This window comes from Alternaria metachromatica (assembly GCF_023757995.1).
Source record: "Alternaria metachromatica strain BMP 0045 chromosome Unknown scaffold_18, whole genome shotgun sequence".
NCBI lineage: Eukaryota > Fungi > Ascomycota > Dothideomycetes > Pleosporales > Pleosporaceae > Alternaria > Alternaria metachromatica.
This window is the reverse complement of record NW_026055509.1, coordinates 176,113-192,773: the sequence shown is the minus strand read 5'-3', so window position 1 is coordinate 192,773 and position 16,661 is coordinate 176,113. Positions and strand designations below refer to the sequence as shown.

The following is a 16,661-nucleotide window of genomic DNA, read 5'->3' as shown; positions in this document are numbered from 1 at the left end:
TCGCTGCAACGGGTTCGGGTAAAACCGCCTCCTTCGTCCTGCCACTGCTTGCCTACATCTCACAACTACCTCCTCTCGACGCGTTCAACCGACACGATGGCCCGTATGCCCTCGTCCTCGCACCAACTCGCGAACTTGCTCAGCAGATCGAAGTGGAGACTCGCAAGTTCGCATTACCACTAGGTTTCAAGACGGCTGTCCTCATCGGTGGTCACTCCATCGAGGAACAGTCGTTCCAGATGCGTGACGGAGCCGAGATTATCATTGCCACGCCCGGTCGTCTGGTTGACTGCATTGAGCGTCGAGTCCTTGTTCTTAGCCAATGCACTTATGTCATCATGGACGAAGCTGACAGGATGATTGACATGGGTTTCGAAGAGCCCGTTAATAAGATTCTCGACGCTCTACCTGTCAACAACGAGAAGCCTGATAGCGAAATTGCTGAAGACCCCACTGCCATGAAAGCAGGAATGTACCGTCAAACCATGATGTACACAGCTACTATGCCGCCAGCTGTAGAGAGAATCGCGAAAAAGTATACACGTCGTCCTGCCATCGTTACAATCGGTAACCAGGGCGAGGCTTCCGACACTGTTGAGCAGCGTGTCGAGTTCGTCCAGGGAGAGGAGAAGCGGAAGAGGCGTCTCCAAGAAATCTTGAATACGCGCGAATTCGCCCCACCGATCATTGTCTTTGTCAACATCAAAAAGAATTGCGATGCGATCGCTCGCGACATCAAACATATGGGCTTCGCATCGGCTACAATCCACGGTGGAAAGACCCAGGATCAGCGTGAGGCTGCTCTTGCATCCCTCAAGAATGGGCAGATCCAGGTGCTCGTCGCCACAGACGTGCTCGGTCGTGGTATTGACATTCCAGATGTTTCCCTGGTTGTCAACTTCAACATGCCACCTAGCATCGAAACATACACGCATCGTATTGGTCGTACTGGTCGTTTGGGAGCGGACTCTGACAAGCCCGGTGTTGCAATCACTTTCTGGGGTAACGAAGATGCGGATGTGCTATACGATCTTAAGCAGATTCTCATGAAGAGTGAGATAAGTAAGGTACCTGAAGACTTGAAGAAACATGAGTCGGCGCAGCAAAAGGGCAAGAAGAGCATGGGCAAAAACATCACTTAATGAATTGTAGGACCAGCATCCATGAGGATGAAGATAGGGAAGTAGTTGATTACATAGCTCTCCGTTCTTACCACAGAGAAGCACGGTGCAAGCCGCGATAGGAAGCAATAAAGCACAGTCGTCATAATTTTCCGAGACATGGGCAAACTGCCAACTGCCATGGCAGATGGCCTAATGCGCGACTCGGTAGTGCCGATCTACCCCGGACTGCCTGCACTCCTAAGCTGCAACCCGTTAGCAAGTGGAGAAAGGCAGCGTCACTCGGACGCTCCGTCCTGTTGGTTTGCAATGCAAGCCGCGCGTGGTCAATTAGTGCACGCGCACCGTTGACGCTCGTACACGGAAAATCCCCGCCTCGATAGAAATAAGCCCTTACTCGATGTCGCTTCCTACCGGCCCGTTTCTCCTGTCATTTCTGTCGCCCTGCTGTGCGTTACGGTACCCGTCTCCTCTTCGAACTGATGGCGTCGCAATTCTGCCTCTTTGTGCCTGGTTCGTTGTTGCACGGAGGAGCTGCGTTTTGACCAGTTTGAGACGGAAGGCTCGGAATGGCGTCGCTCTCTGTCAACCTTGCTTCTAGCGTCACATCGTCTGTTTTCGCGGCGGAGTCGACACCGGCGCTGGGGACACTCGAGTCCGCCGGCGCTGGAATCACTGGAGGTAAGCTTCTAGCTGTGTCTGAGCAACGCGATTGTCCTGTACTGATGCCTTTGTAGGCTACACCGGCGATTCTCTTCCCCTTAAGATCATCATCGCGTTTCTGCTCGGTCTTTCGCTCTACAACGCTATCGAACTCATTGTTCTCGCTTTCGTTACTTTCCAGCGCTACCATGGCTTGTACTTCTGGTCGCTCGTCATCAGCGCATTCGGCATCATACCATACTCACTGGGCTTCATCATCAAGTTCTTCCGCTTGTTGGACCCTGCGGCAAATGCTGGATATGTCGGCGTCGTCTTACTCACGCTTGGCTGGTATCCCATGATCACTGGTGAGTTCAGTCAACGCTGGAGACCCCGAGGATGTAGCTACTAACAACACCCAGGGCAATCAGTCGTTCTATGGTCGCGTCTCCATCTCGTTACAAACTCGCGCCGAGTCCTTCGCTGGACTCTCTACATGATTATCGTCAATGGCGTACTGCTCCACTCAGTTACGACCGTCTTGACCTTCGGTTCCAATTCGAACTCGCTTTCCGATGCTACGCTGCGTCGCTTCGTCCGCGGATACTCGATAATGGAGAAAGTGCAGATGGTGTGCTTCTTCGTGCAAGAAACCATCCTGTCCATAGTATACATCAAGGAGACGGTACGACTACTGAAACTCTCGGAAACGGTACAAGACGACGTACGCAGTTTCGACGAAAGCGCTGGAAACCAATCCCACGGGCACCTCAAGAACACAAACGTTCGAAAGACAATGTACCAGCTCCTCACTATCAACGTACTAATCATCGCCATGGACATCGCCTTGCTCAGCGTCGAATTCGCCAACCTGTACCTCATTGAAACCACCCTGAAAGGCGTCGTGTACTCCATCAAACTCAAACTCGAATTCGCCGTCCTGGGAAAACTCATCCAACTCGTGCGCGTCCGAGCCGAATCCGATCAGAGCATGAACAACGCCTACGCACGCGGTAACAGCTTCGAACGTCGGAATACCCTGACACTGGAAAAGACACAAAGTGGTACAGCGAGTGTGGGCGCATCGGCGAGACTCAACGGCAGCCTGCTCACGCACGATTTTGGCGGATCGCAATACCCCGACTTTGTAGATCCCCGACGCATCAGCCCGAACGTTACGCATGCGGAACCGGCGAATGGTGAGACTGGGTGGGAGACGCGAGGGCAGCAGGAAGATCAGGATAAGTGGAGGAGGCGGGTTAGAGTCAAGCGGGGGAGCTGGATCGATGAAGAGATGGACAAGCATAATATTGGGTGAAGTGGCAGTCTATACCTGACGGGTTAACATGCGGATCTCGACTTGCGTACGAACAGTACTCTGTCCGTTTCATCACGGACCGAGTGAACTTCGCGCCGTTATGTCAAATGCCCAGACATGGGTAGGACAACACGACAAGATCTCCGCCATTTCATCGATATCGAAGTGGAAGACTTGCAGCGTTCACAACACGAGACTATCCTTGTGGATCCTCTGTCCTCAGTGCGACGGTCTCTCAACAGATCCGATACATCTCGACGTCTTACTCAGCAACCTTCATGCTGTGTATCACAACCTGTTCGTATCATTCCCGGACGTCGGAAAACCTGCCTCCAACATAGTTGCGGCTGATATCACTGCAAGCGCTGCTCGATGGCATCTGCATAATGGAATTTCTGAAGGAAATGTCTGCATACACTAGCTGGACCCAAGGCGAGGCACGAGAAGGGGATCTCCACGACGCCTATTATCAGAGTCTGGAGACGATGGCAATTGGAATGGGAGTCTTATGTGGGATCATCAAAATCTGTGTGTACACGTTCGGTCCAGGACCGAGCTTGAGTTTCAAGCGTCGTGCTTGGAAGACACACTACGTAGATCTAGCGTAATTCATAGGTGCTCTTTAGTATATAGTATCTAGTAGATAGAATCTCCATTGTATATACAAACAAGGAATAGCATGTTCTAATTACCTTGGCAGTTACGCAGTTTCTCTTTTAGAGTAGATGATTGCAACAACCTAAGACAAAGCACCTTCCTCGTAAGTTGAAAGTCTCGCGTGAGTGACGTCTCTCCCGTGCCTGAATGCTACCTGCTTTCCCTTATTAAATATTACATCTTCCACTTTGTACCATAGACCTTGTCTGCTAGAGAATCTAACGAGAGCCGAGCATCTCAGACCATTCAGATGCACAGGCTGCAAACTACACCTTACGTCCTAAGTGTAGTATACCACCTAATGCCTGCTGTCTGCGGTAAAGTCACGCATTTCACCGACACATCCATTTGGTGCCAAAGGCTACCAAGGAATATAAGCCGAAGAGGAACTAGGGAAAGCTGTCGGGACAATGACAATTGTGCTGCTGAGATAACGAAAGACACGGCCCGACTTCGAGACAACTAGACAGTAATGTATCTATAAACGAAGTTAGTGTTTACCTTCAGTTGCGCAAAAGATATACCATAAGAGCCACAGGGGTTTTAGTATGTTTGACTTGATACCGAAAGACTTAGACTTCACGTGTTTTCTTTCGTTATGCAAAACACCAAAGCACGAGATATCTATGTCGCACTCGAATAGCCGAAGACCTTGGAAGCTGGTCTAAAAAAGACAAGATTCCATTACCAGTACACCAGAGAACGTTGTTAACAACAAAAGAATGCGTCTTTCACTCGGACCAGACCCTAGTCTTGATTCGAGCTGGTCATTGAGATGGTACTCCTCAGCTTCACGCCTTGGTTCACTTTGTTGCTGCACACTACCGCGACGGCGGGTGTACACAGGTATGAGCATGAATGCAAAACAAAGCCGGGCGGCACCAACTCCAGCAGATCGCCAGGATGCGGTTTCTATTCCCACCTACAGCAGATGATGAATTGAAATCACGTAGAAGTCTACATTGCGGGAAGATTTTGCAGTTGGTGCGTTGAACACCCACGTAGCCTACAGGGCACGTGTCTAGTTTGTGCATTGAATGAGATGCTTCAGCTTCAAGTGCGAAAGATGGCTAGGCAACAGTCCATCACAAAGTTGCTCAGCCTGCTTCGTACTGTGGCTGAGCGTGGTCGAATGTGTAGCCGAGCGAACAGTGCAGCCAATAGTAGGGGAAAGGGGCGCACACCTGGTTGACTCATATGGGGTTTGAGAGTAACACGTGATTGGAATATGGCAGAGTGTAGATACGTGGTATGGATACTATTGCTAATGGACAAGAGAATGATCGAATCACAAATAGGGTGTTCCAAGGTTGCTATGTACCTATGCAAGTGCGCGTCCCACGTCACCTGGGCAACCTGATAAGAAAAGATATCCTGGAGCCTACGTTAACGTTAGTCACCTACTTTGCAGGTTTCTGTCTTGATGTAGTCTGCAAACATACAGATTATGCGCTACCTATACAAGTGCGCGTCCCCTGTTAACCTGCCCAGGTGACGTCGACGTTAGTCATCCACTTTGCGCGTTCTTGTCTTGATGTAGTCTGCATAACCCAAGAAAAACTAAACACCCTGGAGCCTACGTTGACGTTAGTCACCCACTTTGCAGGTTTTTGTCTTGATGTAGTCCGCAGACGTTTTCGTGTATGAGGTGTCCCATGGGTGAGGTAGCGCCGGAGACTAACGCCGATCATGGCTGAGACCCGCAGCTGTGGTCCCCCTCACCTGCGTGGCCCTATAGGAATATTCCCGTTCCAATCCTACTCGATGACTACCTAGGTACATGAGGCTTTTTCGCATTGAGTAGTCATTAATGAAGGCGATTTGATGACTGTTTGCAAGGGTAATGTCACCATACTGAACCATGGTTGTAGTGGTGAGTCTGTAGGTAGCGTTGGCCCGTGGCGCACTTCCGCATCGCCTAAATCTTGGGAGAGTATATAGCTTGTGCACGCCCGTCCGTTAATCTTACCCATAACATCTCTCACCCACATCCAATCAACACCAAGACATCAACATCACAACGCCAAAATGTCTTACAACAACTACACGAGGACTAGCACTGGCCGCCCAGAGCCAATTCAGCAACAGCAGACCATGGCGAAGCCCACCAGGAAATACGACTTGGTTGTTGAACAACAACCGATCCGAGCCCGCATGTGCGGCTTTGGTGACAAGGATCGAAGGCCGATCACACCCCCGCCCTGCGTCCGCTTGGTCGTCTACGACACCCACACGGGACAAGAGGTCCCCTTCAACGACATCGACAGCACGTACTTCGTGCTCATGGTCGACCTCTACGACGCGCAGGGAGTCAATGCCGTCAACCTGGTGAGACACAGTAGCGCGGCGCCGACCGTGTCGATATCAAGTAGCACCACCACATCATACCCTCCGCCGCCCGAGCGAACACACCACATGTTCACAGCCCAAGTTCAGTACGACTCCCGCGGTGGCATGCCGCAGCAGCATATGGTCCAGTACGGCGGAAACCCCGTTCCAGGGCCCCAGGGATACTGGCAGGCCCAACCACCGGGCTACCCCATGCCGCAAAACATGTACGGGCAGCCCCCGGTGCAAATGACAAACACAATGATTCCCGCAACACCCATGGGCTCGAATCACACGCGCAATCTTATTGGGATGAACGCTGTCAATGCATGCCGCCTCCAAGATCTCGACCAGAAACCCGGCTTTTGGTTCGTACTCCAGGATCTGAGCGTGCGCACCGAGGGCACATTCCGGCTGAAGCTCAGCCTTTTCGACATTGGCTCCAACGACGGCACCAACGGCACCATTCACATGAACGACGGCAGCAAAGGTAAAGGCCCATGCCTTGTTTCCAACTTCACCGAGCCCTTCACCGTCTACTCCGCCAAGAAGTTCCCCGGTGTCATTGAAAGCACCAAGCTCAGCAAGTGCTTTGCGCAGCAGGGTATCAAGATTCCCATTCGCAAAGATGGCCCCAAGGTGCCTAACCAGGCTGAGTTTGATGAGGATGCGTGAGAATTGGTCAGAGGCATACGAGTTGACGGCATGGTCGTTGGCAGATTACGGATGATGGATGCATGTTCTGAATTGGCGTTTTGGGATTTAGGCGTCATCGGAGGTGTCTATCAATACGTTTTGAGTGGTTTTCTGTAGGTATCGCAAACGGACAAATCACTAATTTACTCATTCTCGTTGCTACTGCTGATGTGAGTGTTCTGTCAAATGAAGTTATATAGAATGCACCCTGAAGATATACACAGTGTTCTGGAATGACGATACACAGCCTACAACACATCGATACCCCCAGGCTCTGTTATCGGTGAACCCACCTTATGCAAGGAGGAAAGTCAACAGGCGCAATGAAGCCTACATCACTCTAACAACGGACAAAGACGAAACACCGAGACAATGTAGACATCTAGATGATTTATTTATAACAGGAGTTCAACATTATGCCCACTAACCCCACTGGAAGAGTGTCTGCTTCTTGCCCTTGTTACCCTTCTTCTTCCCTGCCGCTCCTGCATCCTCCAAAGCCGGTGTCGATGTACCGCTGTTCGTGCCGGATGGGCCAGCCCAAGGGTTACTCACTGGAGTGTTGCGTCCGCTGTTGTCGCGTCGTAGACCGTGGCCAGTGTAGCCGGGGCTGAAGATTGTGCTGGTGGGTTTGGCTGCTGCGGGGAGAGCTGGAAAGGCGTCTGCGGCAGCAGACTTCTTGTTTACGTTTGTTGATGATGCGACTCGCGATGGCATGGGCGAGGGGCGCGCGCTCGTTGCGGCAGATGAGGAGGCCCAAGGCGTTTGGCCGGGCTTCGCACCGACACGACCCGAAGGTGCTGGCAAAGCTGGGAACGGGTTGCTCGACGATGCGTTCGACCAACTGGCTTGCTGGTTGGCTGTGGATCGAGACGATTGCGCTGTTGAGCTCTTCAGCTTCAGTACCCGCGAACCTCCTCGCGCAGTCGATCCGCCGTTCAAGCCTGTCGCAGAGCCGGGTAATGATGGATAGTCCTCGTTGATAGCCTTCCAATCATTCCAAGCCTTCAATAGAGCTTCCCGCTTTCCAGGCATTTCGAAGATGTCCGCCAATTCTTTGATCAGCTTCCCCATCTCCTTCGAGTTGGCGTCGAATAGCGCAAAAAACCCGTCGATGAGCTGTGGCGCGGATACCTTGGAGTTGCGATAGGCCGATACCGCGGCTCTGAACTCTTGCAGCTTGATCTCGCTACCCCGAAGCATGTTTGTGGCCCGTTCCGTAACTGCATTGTGACGCAACAGCCTAGCCTGGTCCTGGGGTGTCTGTGGAACTGGGTTGGGTGGTTGTGTGTCCATGTTTAGTTGAGCGACACCATTTGTGATATTGTTGGCAGCCGCTGGGGTTGGGCGCGACGCAGTAACGGTAGGAGGCTCTGAGGCGCTTGGAGGAGGTCTAGCAGCGAACGCCTCGCCTGGAGTTGGTGCAGAGAGCTGGCCCCCAAAAGTTCTTCCTGTTACCGAATGAGTGTTCTGAGCCTCCCTCTGCCGCTGATAAGCAAGCTCTGCTCTGCTCAAGGGCTGCGCAGACGACGCAGGGACTGGCTCAGCGTTCGGATCCCGTCCGCGTCCACGGCCTCTGCCGCCCTCGCGTCTGCGCTCGTCTCGCCTGTTGTTACCCTGACCTTGCTCGTGAGGCGCCCTGATTTGGAAGCCAGACATGTCAACTCTCCGGGCATCCCGTAAAGCGTCCTTGGAAAGACCGTTGGGATGCACCTCCAACTGGTGCGCCTTGAGGTCCATCTCAGAATCGAACACGACGAACTTCTTCTCTAGACACTCTCGGTCTGGGCAGAGGAAATGGTCTTTCCGAAAATGCACCTCGAGCGAATCGTAATTGACGTAGTATTGTTGTTTCCTGCTTCCTCCCTCCCGGCGGTCGCAGATATGGCAGCGCTCGTGCTTGTCTCTGCAATGGGTGTATAGTTCGTCGTCGCCGTAGAAACGCTGGTTGCAGAAACCGCACTCCGGGTGCCCTTTGAACCCGCTTTGATCTATCGCTCCAGGATTATCGTCGCCAAACTTCTGGTGCCGTCGTAGCTCGGCCATCGTGAATAGGACGTGCTCGTGGGTAAAGACCTTTTTGTTCCGCGTACAGAGGTCACTTTATAATGTTAGCCGGCATCATTTGTTCAGAACTGCAGAGTACACACCACATGACTTTTCCATGCGCCGTCTTGACATGACGATGCAGGTCCGGCCAACCTAGACAGGCTACATCGCACTCGCCGTCGGGGCAGTTGTACTGTAACAGCAATCGCGCGTCCTCAAACACGCCAGAGTTCTCAAAGTGTATGCCCAGGGTATCGTCGGATTTGAAGAACTCAGCGGTGGAGAAGTCCTCGTAGTTCTTCTCGGCGTCGTCTGTGAGGATAACGTGGTCCGACTCGGTTCGACAATGTGCACAGGCCTTTGTTTTATACAAGGCCCGCATTCGGATGGAGCAGATGTGACATGTGCGGTGGTTGCAAGGAGCGACGGCTGTGTGCTGAACGGGCGAGGCGCAAATGAAGCAGACTTCAGCATCGTCGTCTTCGTTGTCCGATTGCTGGAGGTTGGGCTTAACGAGAGTCGGTGGAGCGTGTCCGCTCTCTTCTGTGTCTATGGCAGGCGCCTTGCCCTTCTCCGGCGCGTGTCCACCGCGAGTGCCCGCGCTGTCTCTGTTGCCGCGACCTCGCCCGCGGCTCTGGAAGCCGCCCCGTCCACGGCCTCGCCCTCCGAAGTTCTCGTGGCCATCTTCTCCACCGTGTGCACCTCTGCCGCGCCCACGCCCTCTTCCCCCTCTCCGTTGCGGGCTTGCAGGAACTTGCGGGGTTTCTGGGGCGCCTGTCGAGGCCATCGCGGGGTATTGTTGCGGGTCTAGGGGGTCAGTATAGAGGGTTTTCAGTATGCACGATTCCAGACAGTTGTGCGAAAATGAATGGTCAGGCAGAGGCAGGCGGGCGAGGCCTCTTTGTACGGTAGGCCTTTGTTGGTAGTTTGGCGAAAGCTACTTGCGATGACGCCCTTCACAAGCGAAAGCTGTTAGCCCTGGAGATGGCCCATGCTCAAACATGACTCAAGCACTGCCAGACCGAACATGGCGCAGCAGTCGCTCGAATGAGTCGAAATGATTGTACACTATATTGTCTGTATGGCCGTAGTTATGCCTTACCGCTATACCTGCACAGACACGTTGTAGCCTCCTCCATGGCTACTCCGAAAACACACTCCACAGACTTCCCGAGTTTCACAATTCACGTAAGCCCAGTTCCTCCTCATCAAACTCATCCTGGTAGAAGGACCTCAGTATCTCCAGGTATTCGTGCCCTCCACTGCCACCACACATAGTCTGCTTAACCCAGCCCTGCATGGCGTAAATCTGGTCGGTAAACTTCTCAGCGTCAAGATGAGCCTGCTGAGTTTCGGCGGCTTTCTTCTCCATCTCGACGGGGTCTTGCTCGCTGTACGCGGCTAGCTCAGCCCTGAGCTTCTCGAGGTCTCTGGTGAGGTCCGCATGCTTCGTAATCAGTGTCTTGCGGTCGCCACCTACAAGTGATGAGCATGAGTGCAAAGCATGGTAGATTGGTAATTACCTGTCTCCATGAGCATCTCCTCGTCATCAGCACGAGCTGCACCTGCATCATCCACTTTCGCCTGAAGTTCGGCTACAGTAGCGGTGGCCTTGTCGAACTCCTCTTGGGCCTTCTTGAGAGCAGCATCTTTGGCTTTCTTTTCGTCGGCTGGGAAGCTCCAGTACCAGTTGCCGCTACCAATCTTCTCGACACGTATCTTGTTGTCGTCTGAGAGTGCTTGGAGGTAGTCCTTGACCTGCATGCCGTTGATAGAGGATACTTGTGGCAGCGTCTTTTCGAGGTCCTTGATGCTATGAGCCTGTGCCGTCTTATGGAACCAGGCAAGGATGGATGCCGCCTTCTGCGGGTTGGGCTGAGTCTTGGGTGCCTGCTAGTGTTAGTGAGTGCTCGAGCGGGAATCGTGTCTGAACTGACCATTTTCGCTCGACTAAGAGGACGAATGCTCTTGCAGCGGAAGTGAAGTAGCAAGGAAAGAATGAGAAGCGATGACCGCGACGATCGTGTGTAAGACTAAGGTCGCGAGATACGAGCGCGCTTTTGATCGCGTCTTCCCGCTTGGAGGAAGGCACGCTAGGTTCCCGGCTGTGGTAGGAGGCAGGCACGACCTCAGCCCAGCTAGAACCTCGGTCGCATCAACACTATTGGCACTCATCTACGACACCCGGTAATCTCCTTTCTGCAGTAGAACTTGAATATTACGGCGTGAAGATCAGAGGTGTGCGTTCAAACGGGCCTACAAGGCGGTGATACACATGGCATCATCTTTGACCCATCAGGTCCTCCTTGCGAATCTTTTGGCTCCAGGTCGAAATGAAAACTTTTCACTCCTGAACTTCGCCATTCCACGTATTGTGATACTCAATCCAGATCCTCTTCAAAGTCGTCCGACTCTTCTGAGTCATCAAACGACGACGTCGATGACGACTCATCGGACGAAACCCACGTCACATGCTTCCCTGTCTTCTTTTCAACAGGCTGCTTCTCTTTACCAACACTTGGCTGCTCCTTCTCTTTACCGGTACCCTGTTTCTGCGCACCACTCTTCTTCGCCCTCTTCGCCTTCTTCAGACTCGTGAGAATTTCATGTTCATGTTCCTCAGCGGCTTCGGTAAAAGCCAAATCTCCCGTCTCACCCAGTGCATCGCGCGCCGTTTCTTCCATCAGGATGCACAGAGCAATGAGCGCGGTTTCGTTCAGGCCTCTCCACGTCCTTCGCATGAGCTTGCGCGAGAAGCGGCGGCGTCGTCCAGTTTTGAGCCACAGCCTCTCGACGTAGGCTTTCATTGCGGTGGCCAGATCTCCACTGGGCAGCTTTTGATCAGGAGGTAACTTGTTGTGAGCGGGATAATAGTCATCTTCCTCGTATCGGATGGGCGCATTCTTTCGCTTGAAGAGCACCTCGTCTGGCCGAAGCGGTTTCCTGGATGCCTTGGGATCAGAGATGTTGTGAATCAGACCAGTTCGGGCGACTCTGCCTAGATATCTTTAGATCAACTGTCTTAATGATGAACTTGGGCGTCTCTTACGTTTGACGGCATCGTAGACGGTGGATCGGCGCTTGCGAAATTTCGTGCGTTTAATCTTGAGCTTTTTCTTGACAGCAGCCATGCAAGATAGCTCCGGGATGTTTGTCGTGATTGTCGTGCTAAGGTAAGGCGGAGTGCAAAGGTACGCGGCTCGCTTGCAAGGATTGAGCGCCCGTTGGTGAATGTCTTACGACTGCAGACCCCTGTCGCCTGTGGACGCCAGGCTACAACGTCATAACCTTGGAACCCTCTGCGCCTTCCAGGGTTCTTCTTTCCCTCGCTCCAACACACACGAAGAATGTAGTCGCATATGAACGCCCAACACGTGCTCGACCGCGCGTACGGCTTCATTCCCAACCATGTCCTCAAGCGCGCCTATGCCTCCCGTCTTACCTACGCGCTGCAACCGTCTTCCGCCGTGACGTTCAGTCAGCACCTACCGGCTCCAGACAACCCACGCGAGCGCATACCGGCGCATATATCCGGAGTAAACGCGCTCACAATCGACAAGTTCGAAGGACGATATCTGCTTTCTGGAGGTGCCGACAGCTCCATCGCGGTATGGGATCTCGAGGCGCAGACCACGGCAACCGAGGCGGGAGAGACACATCTGCCTTTGACGGCGGTGAACAAGACGAGCGAAGAGCACAAGCTGGGCATTACGCAGATACAATTCTATCCCTTCGATTCTCTGGCCTTCCTCACGTCCTCGTACGATCACACCGTCAAGCTCTACTCCAGCGAAACACTTGCGACGTCAGCGTCTTTCGATCTCGACTCGGTCGTGTACAACATCGCCCTGTCACCTATCGCATCGCACCTTCTCGTCGCATGCGCCACCCAACACCCCAACGTCCGTCTCGTCGATCTGCGTTCTGGCGCAACCACACACAGTCTAGCGGGCCACTCAGGCGCAATCCTCTCCACAGCATGGAGCCCTGTGCGCGAACACATTCTCGTGAGCGGAGCTACAGACGGCAGTATACGCTTCTGGGATGTACGCCGCAGCGTCGGTGAGCTGGGCGTACTGGATCTTGAGGACTCAGTCGGCATACTAGGGAAGCCCGCGTCGTTTACACGCAACTCTACCAACGCACAAGCGCACAGAGACGCCGTGAACGGGCTCGTCTGGACAGAAGACGGCAAGCACCTAGTCTCGTGCGGCCACGACGCGCGGATACGCGTCTGGGACACAGATACCGGCGCCAATACCCTCGCCAACTTCGGCCCCATGGTCAAGAACTCGGGGCTTGCGCCGCGTATCCCCGTACTTGCACCCACGCAGAACCTCCAGCCAGGTGCCGATCTCATGTTCTATCCCAACGAGCACGAGATACTTAGCTACGAGCTCTTTGAGGGCAAGCTTATCCGCCGTCTGCGCCGCTCACAGCAGCCCCAGACGAACAAACCACCTAGTACGTCTGGTGCAACAGCAAAGGGACAACGCAATATCAAGGATAGAATCACAAGTCTAGCGTGGCGGCCACATCATGTAGAGATGTATTCTGCGCATGCCGATGGCAGTATAGCGGCATGGACGCCGCGAACGGAAGAAGACGCTGAAGCAGACGAGGACGAGCAATTGGAGCGGGAAGAGAAGGAGGTGGATAAGAAGAGGAAGAGAGGCGTGCTAGATGAGATATACCAAGGGTTGACCAAGAAGCAGATTACATTTGGCAACATGGGCTTTTAGCCAACTGATAGTAATATTGACAAGATGAATTGAATCGAATCGCTCAGACTGTTATATTACAACACATGCTACCCGCTGCGTCTCTTCATATGCCCATTACATATCATCATAACAGTACAATATACGCCTTCATCTAGCAATCCCCGTATATCTCTCCGTCTATTCCAGTGTCTATCCAGACCCAAAATGCGGTAACCTAGCCGGAACAAATGGCTCTTCACCAACTCCCCCTCTTTCGTGTTCCTCTCTCACCTCATCTTTAATAGACAACGGTCGATTCGGCGTGACAGCCTTACTCGAGTAATCGCTCTCATCCACGTAGAACGCACTACTGTCCGGCATCGTCTGCGTATCTACGAAACTCGGGAAAGGAATCGCATCGCTCTGGTTGATTGACGGCGCAGTCTCGCCAACGGGCGTGCGTACAAGCGGAGATACAGTCGAGTCTACTGTTGTCATAAGTCGCGCTGGCGACGCAGAACGAGGCGTACTAGATTTGGTGGAGAGGGGTTGATCGGGCGCTAGACCGCGCTTGACGGCGAGTTGTTGCGCTTCCTGCCGTCTGCGACTGACTTCCCTCTCCTCTTCTAAATGAAGACGTTCCTCTTCTTTCGAGAGTTCGTCGAGCGTGGGGGGAACTTGTTCGATTGTTTCTGAGACGGAGCGCGCGGAGAGGGGCGGTTTGTCCGAGTTGCTTGTGTTGCGGGAGGACAGCGTGCGCGTGGATACGCGGGATGCGGAGGGGCGCTTGCTCTTGCTTGAGCGGGCCTTGTTGCTGCTGGGCGTGTCTTCGTTCCATTGGCCCGTTGTGCGGCGCTCGAGGGCGATGGTGAATTCGTCGTCGAGGGGCACGGCGTCTTCCAGCTCGTCCTCGCTCGGGAAGATGTCGCCTCGCGAGCTGAGGGAGTCGGTTGTGTGGCCCGATGTGTGCGTGTTGCTTCGCTGTCGGCGGTGGCCTTTGTTCTCGGGCCCGTCGAGCGCATCCTCGTCGCTGTCCTCTATCAGTGGCTCTTCCTCCTCACGGTTTCTTCGTGTTGCGCCTGGGTGCTCTATGAGGTCTGCGGCCGAGGGCTTGTATCGCAGTCCTCTGCCGCCAATCTTGAAAGGCAACCGTCCCAAGAAGCCAAAGTACGAGGAACTCGGGATGAGAGTCGGGTCCTGGGCGCCATCTCGTGGCAGCGTCGTGCTTTTCCGGCGCGGTGTATTATATCTCGGGTCGCGATTTCGCTGTCCATAACTCATGCCGCTCTGTCGACCAGGCTGCGTAGTTGCGCCATAATTGGAGGCGCCGCCGAGGAAGCGGTCGAGGTTGTCGCTGCCCCAGCCCAGCAGGCCGTCGTTCTCATCGTCCTCCCAGTCGTCGTAGAAGTCGAAGCTGACTTCTGCCCGGCCTCGTGACCGCCCGCGATTGCGCCGGCGGTCGTTGTGCGCTGGGAAGCATGGCGCCGTGCACGCGTTGACGCATTGGGTTATCGACGAGAAGCACGGATTAACATAGCGCTGCGTGAAGCCGTAGATGTTCTCCTGCGCCGATTCGTTTGCGTGCTCGAGGTTCTCTGTGATCTGATGGAGCGTGCGATTCCACCGCGGGTCGCTGCGACGGTACATGGTGACGATGACGACGACGGTGCCTAGCACTCAGTGGAAGCGGGTGGGTATTGCGTGGAGCAGCAGAGTGCTGCGATGCGACAGCGCATTGGCTTCAACAGGACAGCAGGCGCATTCACGCTGACACGCTGAGGTATGACGACGTGGTCGATGAGATGCGGCTCGGTTGGCGCTCTAGGTTCAGATTCCCCAGCCCTGCGCCAGCCGTCCCAGCACCCCACATCAATCCAGCCCTTCACCCCCACAGTCTTGCTGCTTTCGGCACGCCCCTTCCGACCAATCCTACAATGAACCATGCGATACATCCGCTTCCTCAAAAGTCCCCGCGTAGTCGCTGAAAAGGGCACGTCGAGAAAGCAAGTCCACTGTCTGATTACCATTACTTCAGACCTTGGAGATTCTTTTCTCCCTTACGACATCCAGCTAGCAGCAGAGTTGTCAGCAACTGCAGATGGGTCAGAAGAAAGCGTGATAGTATGGTCGACTGTGCAATGGACAGCCGGCATGCGCAGTCTGCCCATCACTTTCCCGCTCCCTAAATCTCAAGCTTCTCACTCGAGTTTGCGAGTCAGAGTGGGTGGGGAGCCGAAACGAACACACGATGACTTTGCAGCCATAGCAGAAAAAGGTGCTCGAGGTGTTGTATCTGCCTGGAGCCCGCCTTTCGCGTCAGACCAAGATGCTCTGAAATTAGTCGAAAGACGGTTCAAGCTGCCAGATGGACCCATCACTACTATCTGGGAGGAGACGGGAGAAAGCATAGCGAGGCACCTATGGTATGCATTTCCAGTTCTAATACAAACCATTTCAGGTGCTGATCATATATCAGGGACGCTGGTATCACACTCTCATGCCAAATGACAGCTCTGGATAATCCAAAATCCAGCCTAGCAGAAGCTTTACTACCATATGGTATTGCATCTGAACCCCATCTGAATGTCCTCGAACTTGGCACTGGCTGCGGGATGGTTGGAATCGCAATCGCTCAAACTGTCTCCAACTCCAAAGTTCTCTTGACCGACCTTCCAGAGGCTAGAGAGATAGTTGAGCGAAACATCGACTCGGCAGTCAAAGCACCAGGTGCATCACTCGCGTTCATGGAACTGGACTGGGATGCAGAGTTACCTGGTGAAGTACAGTCTAGCTCAGAGCCTCTCGATCTTATTCTTGCTGCTGATTGCACCTACAACCCAGACAGCAGGTATGCCTCCTCTCACCCACTCCACATGCCTGTAATGCTGCTGACTTGCAACTACAGCCCCGCACTAGTCAAAACGCTTGCTCGACTCTCCAGAGCAAACCCTAAAGTCAGGATTGCCATCGCAATGAAAATGCGCCACTCAAGCGAAGAAGTATTCTTCAAACTAATGTCCGATGCAGGATTCCTAGAGACAGACAAGATGCAGTTTCCATTGCCAGGGGATGTTCAAGTTGGCGAGGAGACTGTGTACTTGCACGTCTACTATAGGGCATTCTTTGCTCCTACTTAGCCAGAAGGTC

General features: G+C 53.6%; 7 protein-coding genes across 7 annotated transcripts; 3 read left to right on the top strand and 4 right to left on the bottom strand.

Moving 5' to 3' along the window:
* Positions 1-1,690: 1,690 nt before the first annotated feature.
* On the top strand, positions 1,691-3,081 carry J4E83_007291 (uncharacterized protein; the record flags this gene model as incomplete). Its single annotated transcript, XM_049334196.1, has 3 exons — positions 1,691-1,802; positions 1,859-2,131; positions 2,186-3,081. 3 exons carry the CDS (start codon positions 1,691-1,693, stop codon positions 3,079-3,081), a joined length of 1,281 nt encoding a protein of 426 aa, XP_049186538.1.
* Positions 3,082-5,766: 2,685 nt separating this feature from the next.
* VEL2 (Velvet complex subunit 2) lies at positions 5,767-6,741 on the top strand (the record flags this gene model as incomplete). Its single annotated transcript, XM_049334195.1, has 1 exon — positions 5,767-6,741. The coding sequence occupies one exon, from the start codon at positions 5,767-5,769 to the stop codon at positions 6,739-6,741; it is 975 nt and encodes a 324-aa protein (XP_049186537.1).
* A 444-nt stretch (positions 6,742-7,185) lies between these two features.
* On the bottom strand, positions 7,186-9,598 carry J4E83_007289 (uncharacterized protein; the record flags this gene model as incomplete). Its single annotated transcript, XM_049334194.1, has 2 exons — positions 7,186-8,863; positions 8,913-9,598. 2 exons carry the CDS (start codon positions 9,596-9,598, stop codon positions 7,186-7,188), a joined length of 2,364 nt encoding a protein of 787 aa, XP_049186536.1.
* A 390-nt stretch (positions 9,599-9,988) lies between these two features.
* On the bottom strand, positions 9,989-10,751 carry J4E83_007288 (uncharacterized protein; the record flags this gene model as incomplete). The annotated part of the gene is made up of 3 exons (XM_049334193.1): positions 9,989-10,287; positions 10,335-10,701; positions 10,749-10,751. The coding sequence occupies 3 exons, from the start codon at positions 10,749-10,751 to the stop codon at positions 9,989-9,991; spliced, it is 669 nt and encodes a 222-aa protein (XP_049186535.1).
* A 441-nt stretch (positions 10,752-11,192) lies between these two features.
* J4E83_007287 (uncharacterized protein) lies at positions 11,193-11,942 on the bottom strand (the record flags this gene model as incomplete). The annotated part of the gene is made up of 2 exons (XM_049334192.1): positions 11,193-11,809; positions 11,861-11,942. 2 exons carry the CDS (start codon positions 11,940-11,942, stop codon positions 11,193-11,195), a joined length of 699 nt encoding a protein of 232 aa, XP_049186534.1.
* Positions 11,943-12,170: 228 nt separating this feature from the next.
* J4E83_007286 (uncharacterized protein) lies at positions 12,171-13,553 on the top strand (the record flags this gene model as incomplete). Its single annotated transcript, XM_049334191.1, has 1 exon — positions 12,171-13,553. One exon carries the CDS (start codon positions 12,171-12,173, stop codon positions 13,551-13,553), a length of 1,383 nt encoding a protein of 460 aa, XP_049186533.1.
* Positions 13,554-13,724: 171 nt separating this feature from the next.
* Positions 13,725-15,161, bottom strand: J4E83_007285 (uncharacterized protein; the record flags this gene model as incomplete). The annotated part of the gene is made up of 1 exon (XM_049334190.1): positions 13,725-15,161. The coding sequence occupies one exon, from the start codon at positions 15,159-15,161 to the stop codon at positions 13,725-13,727; it is 1,437 nt and encodes a 478-aa protein (XP_049186532.1).
* Between the last annotated feature and the right edge of the window lie 1,500 nt (positions 15,162-16,661).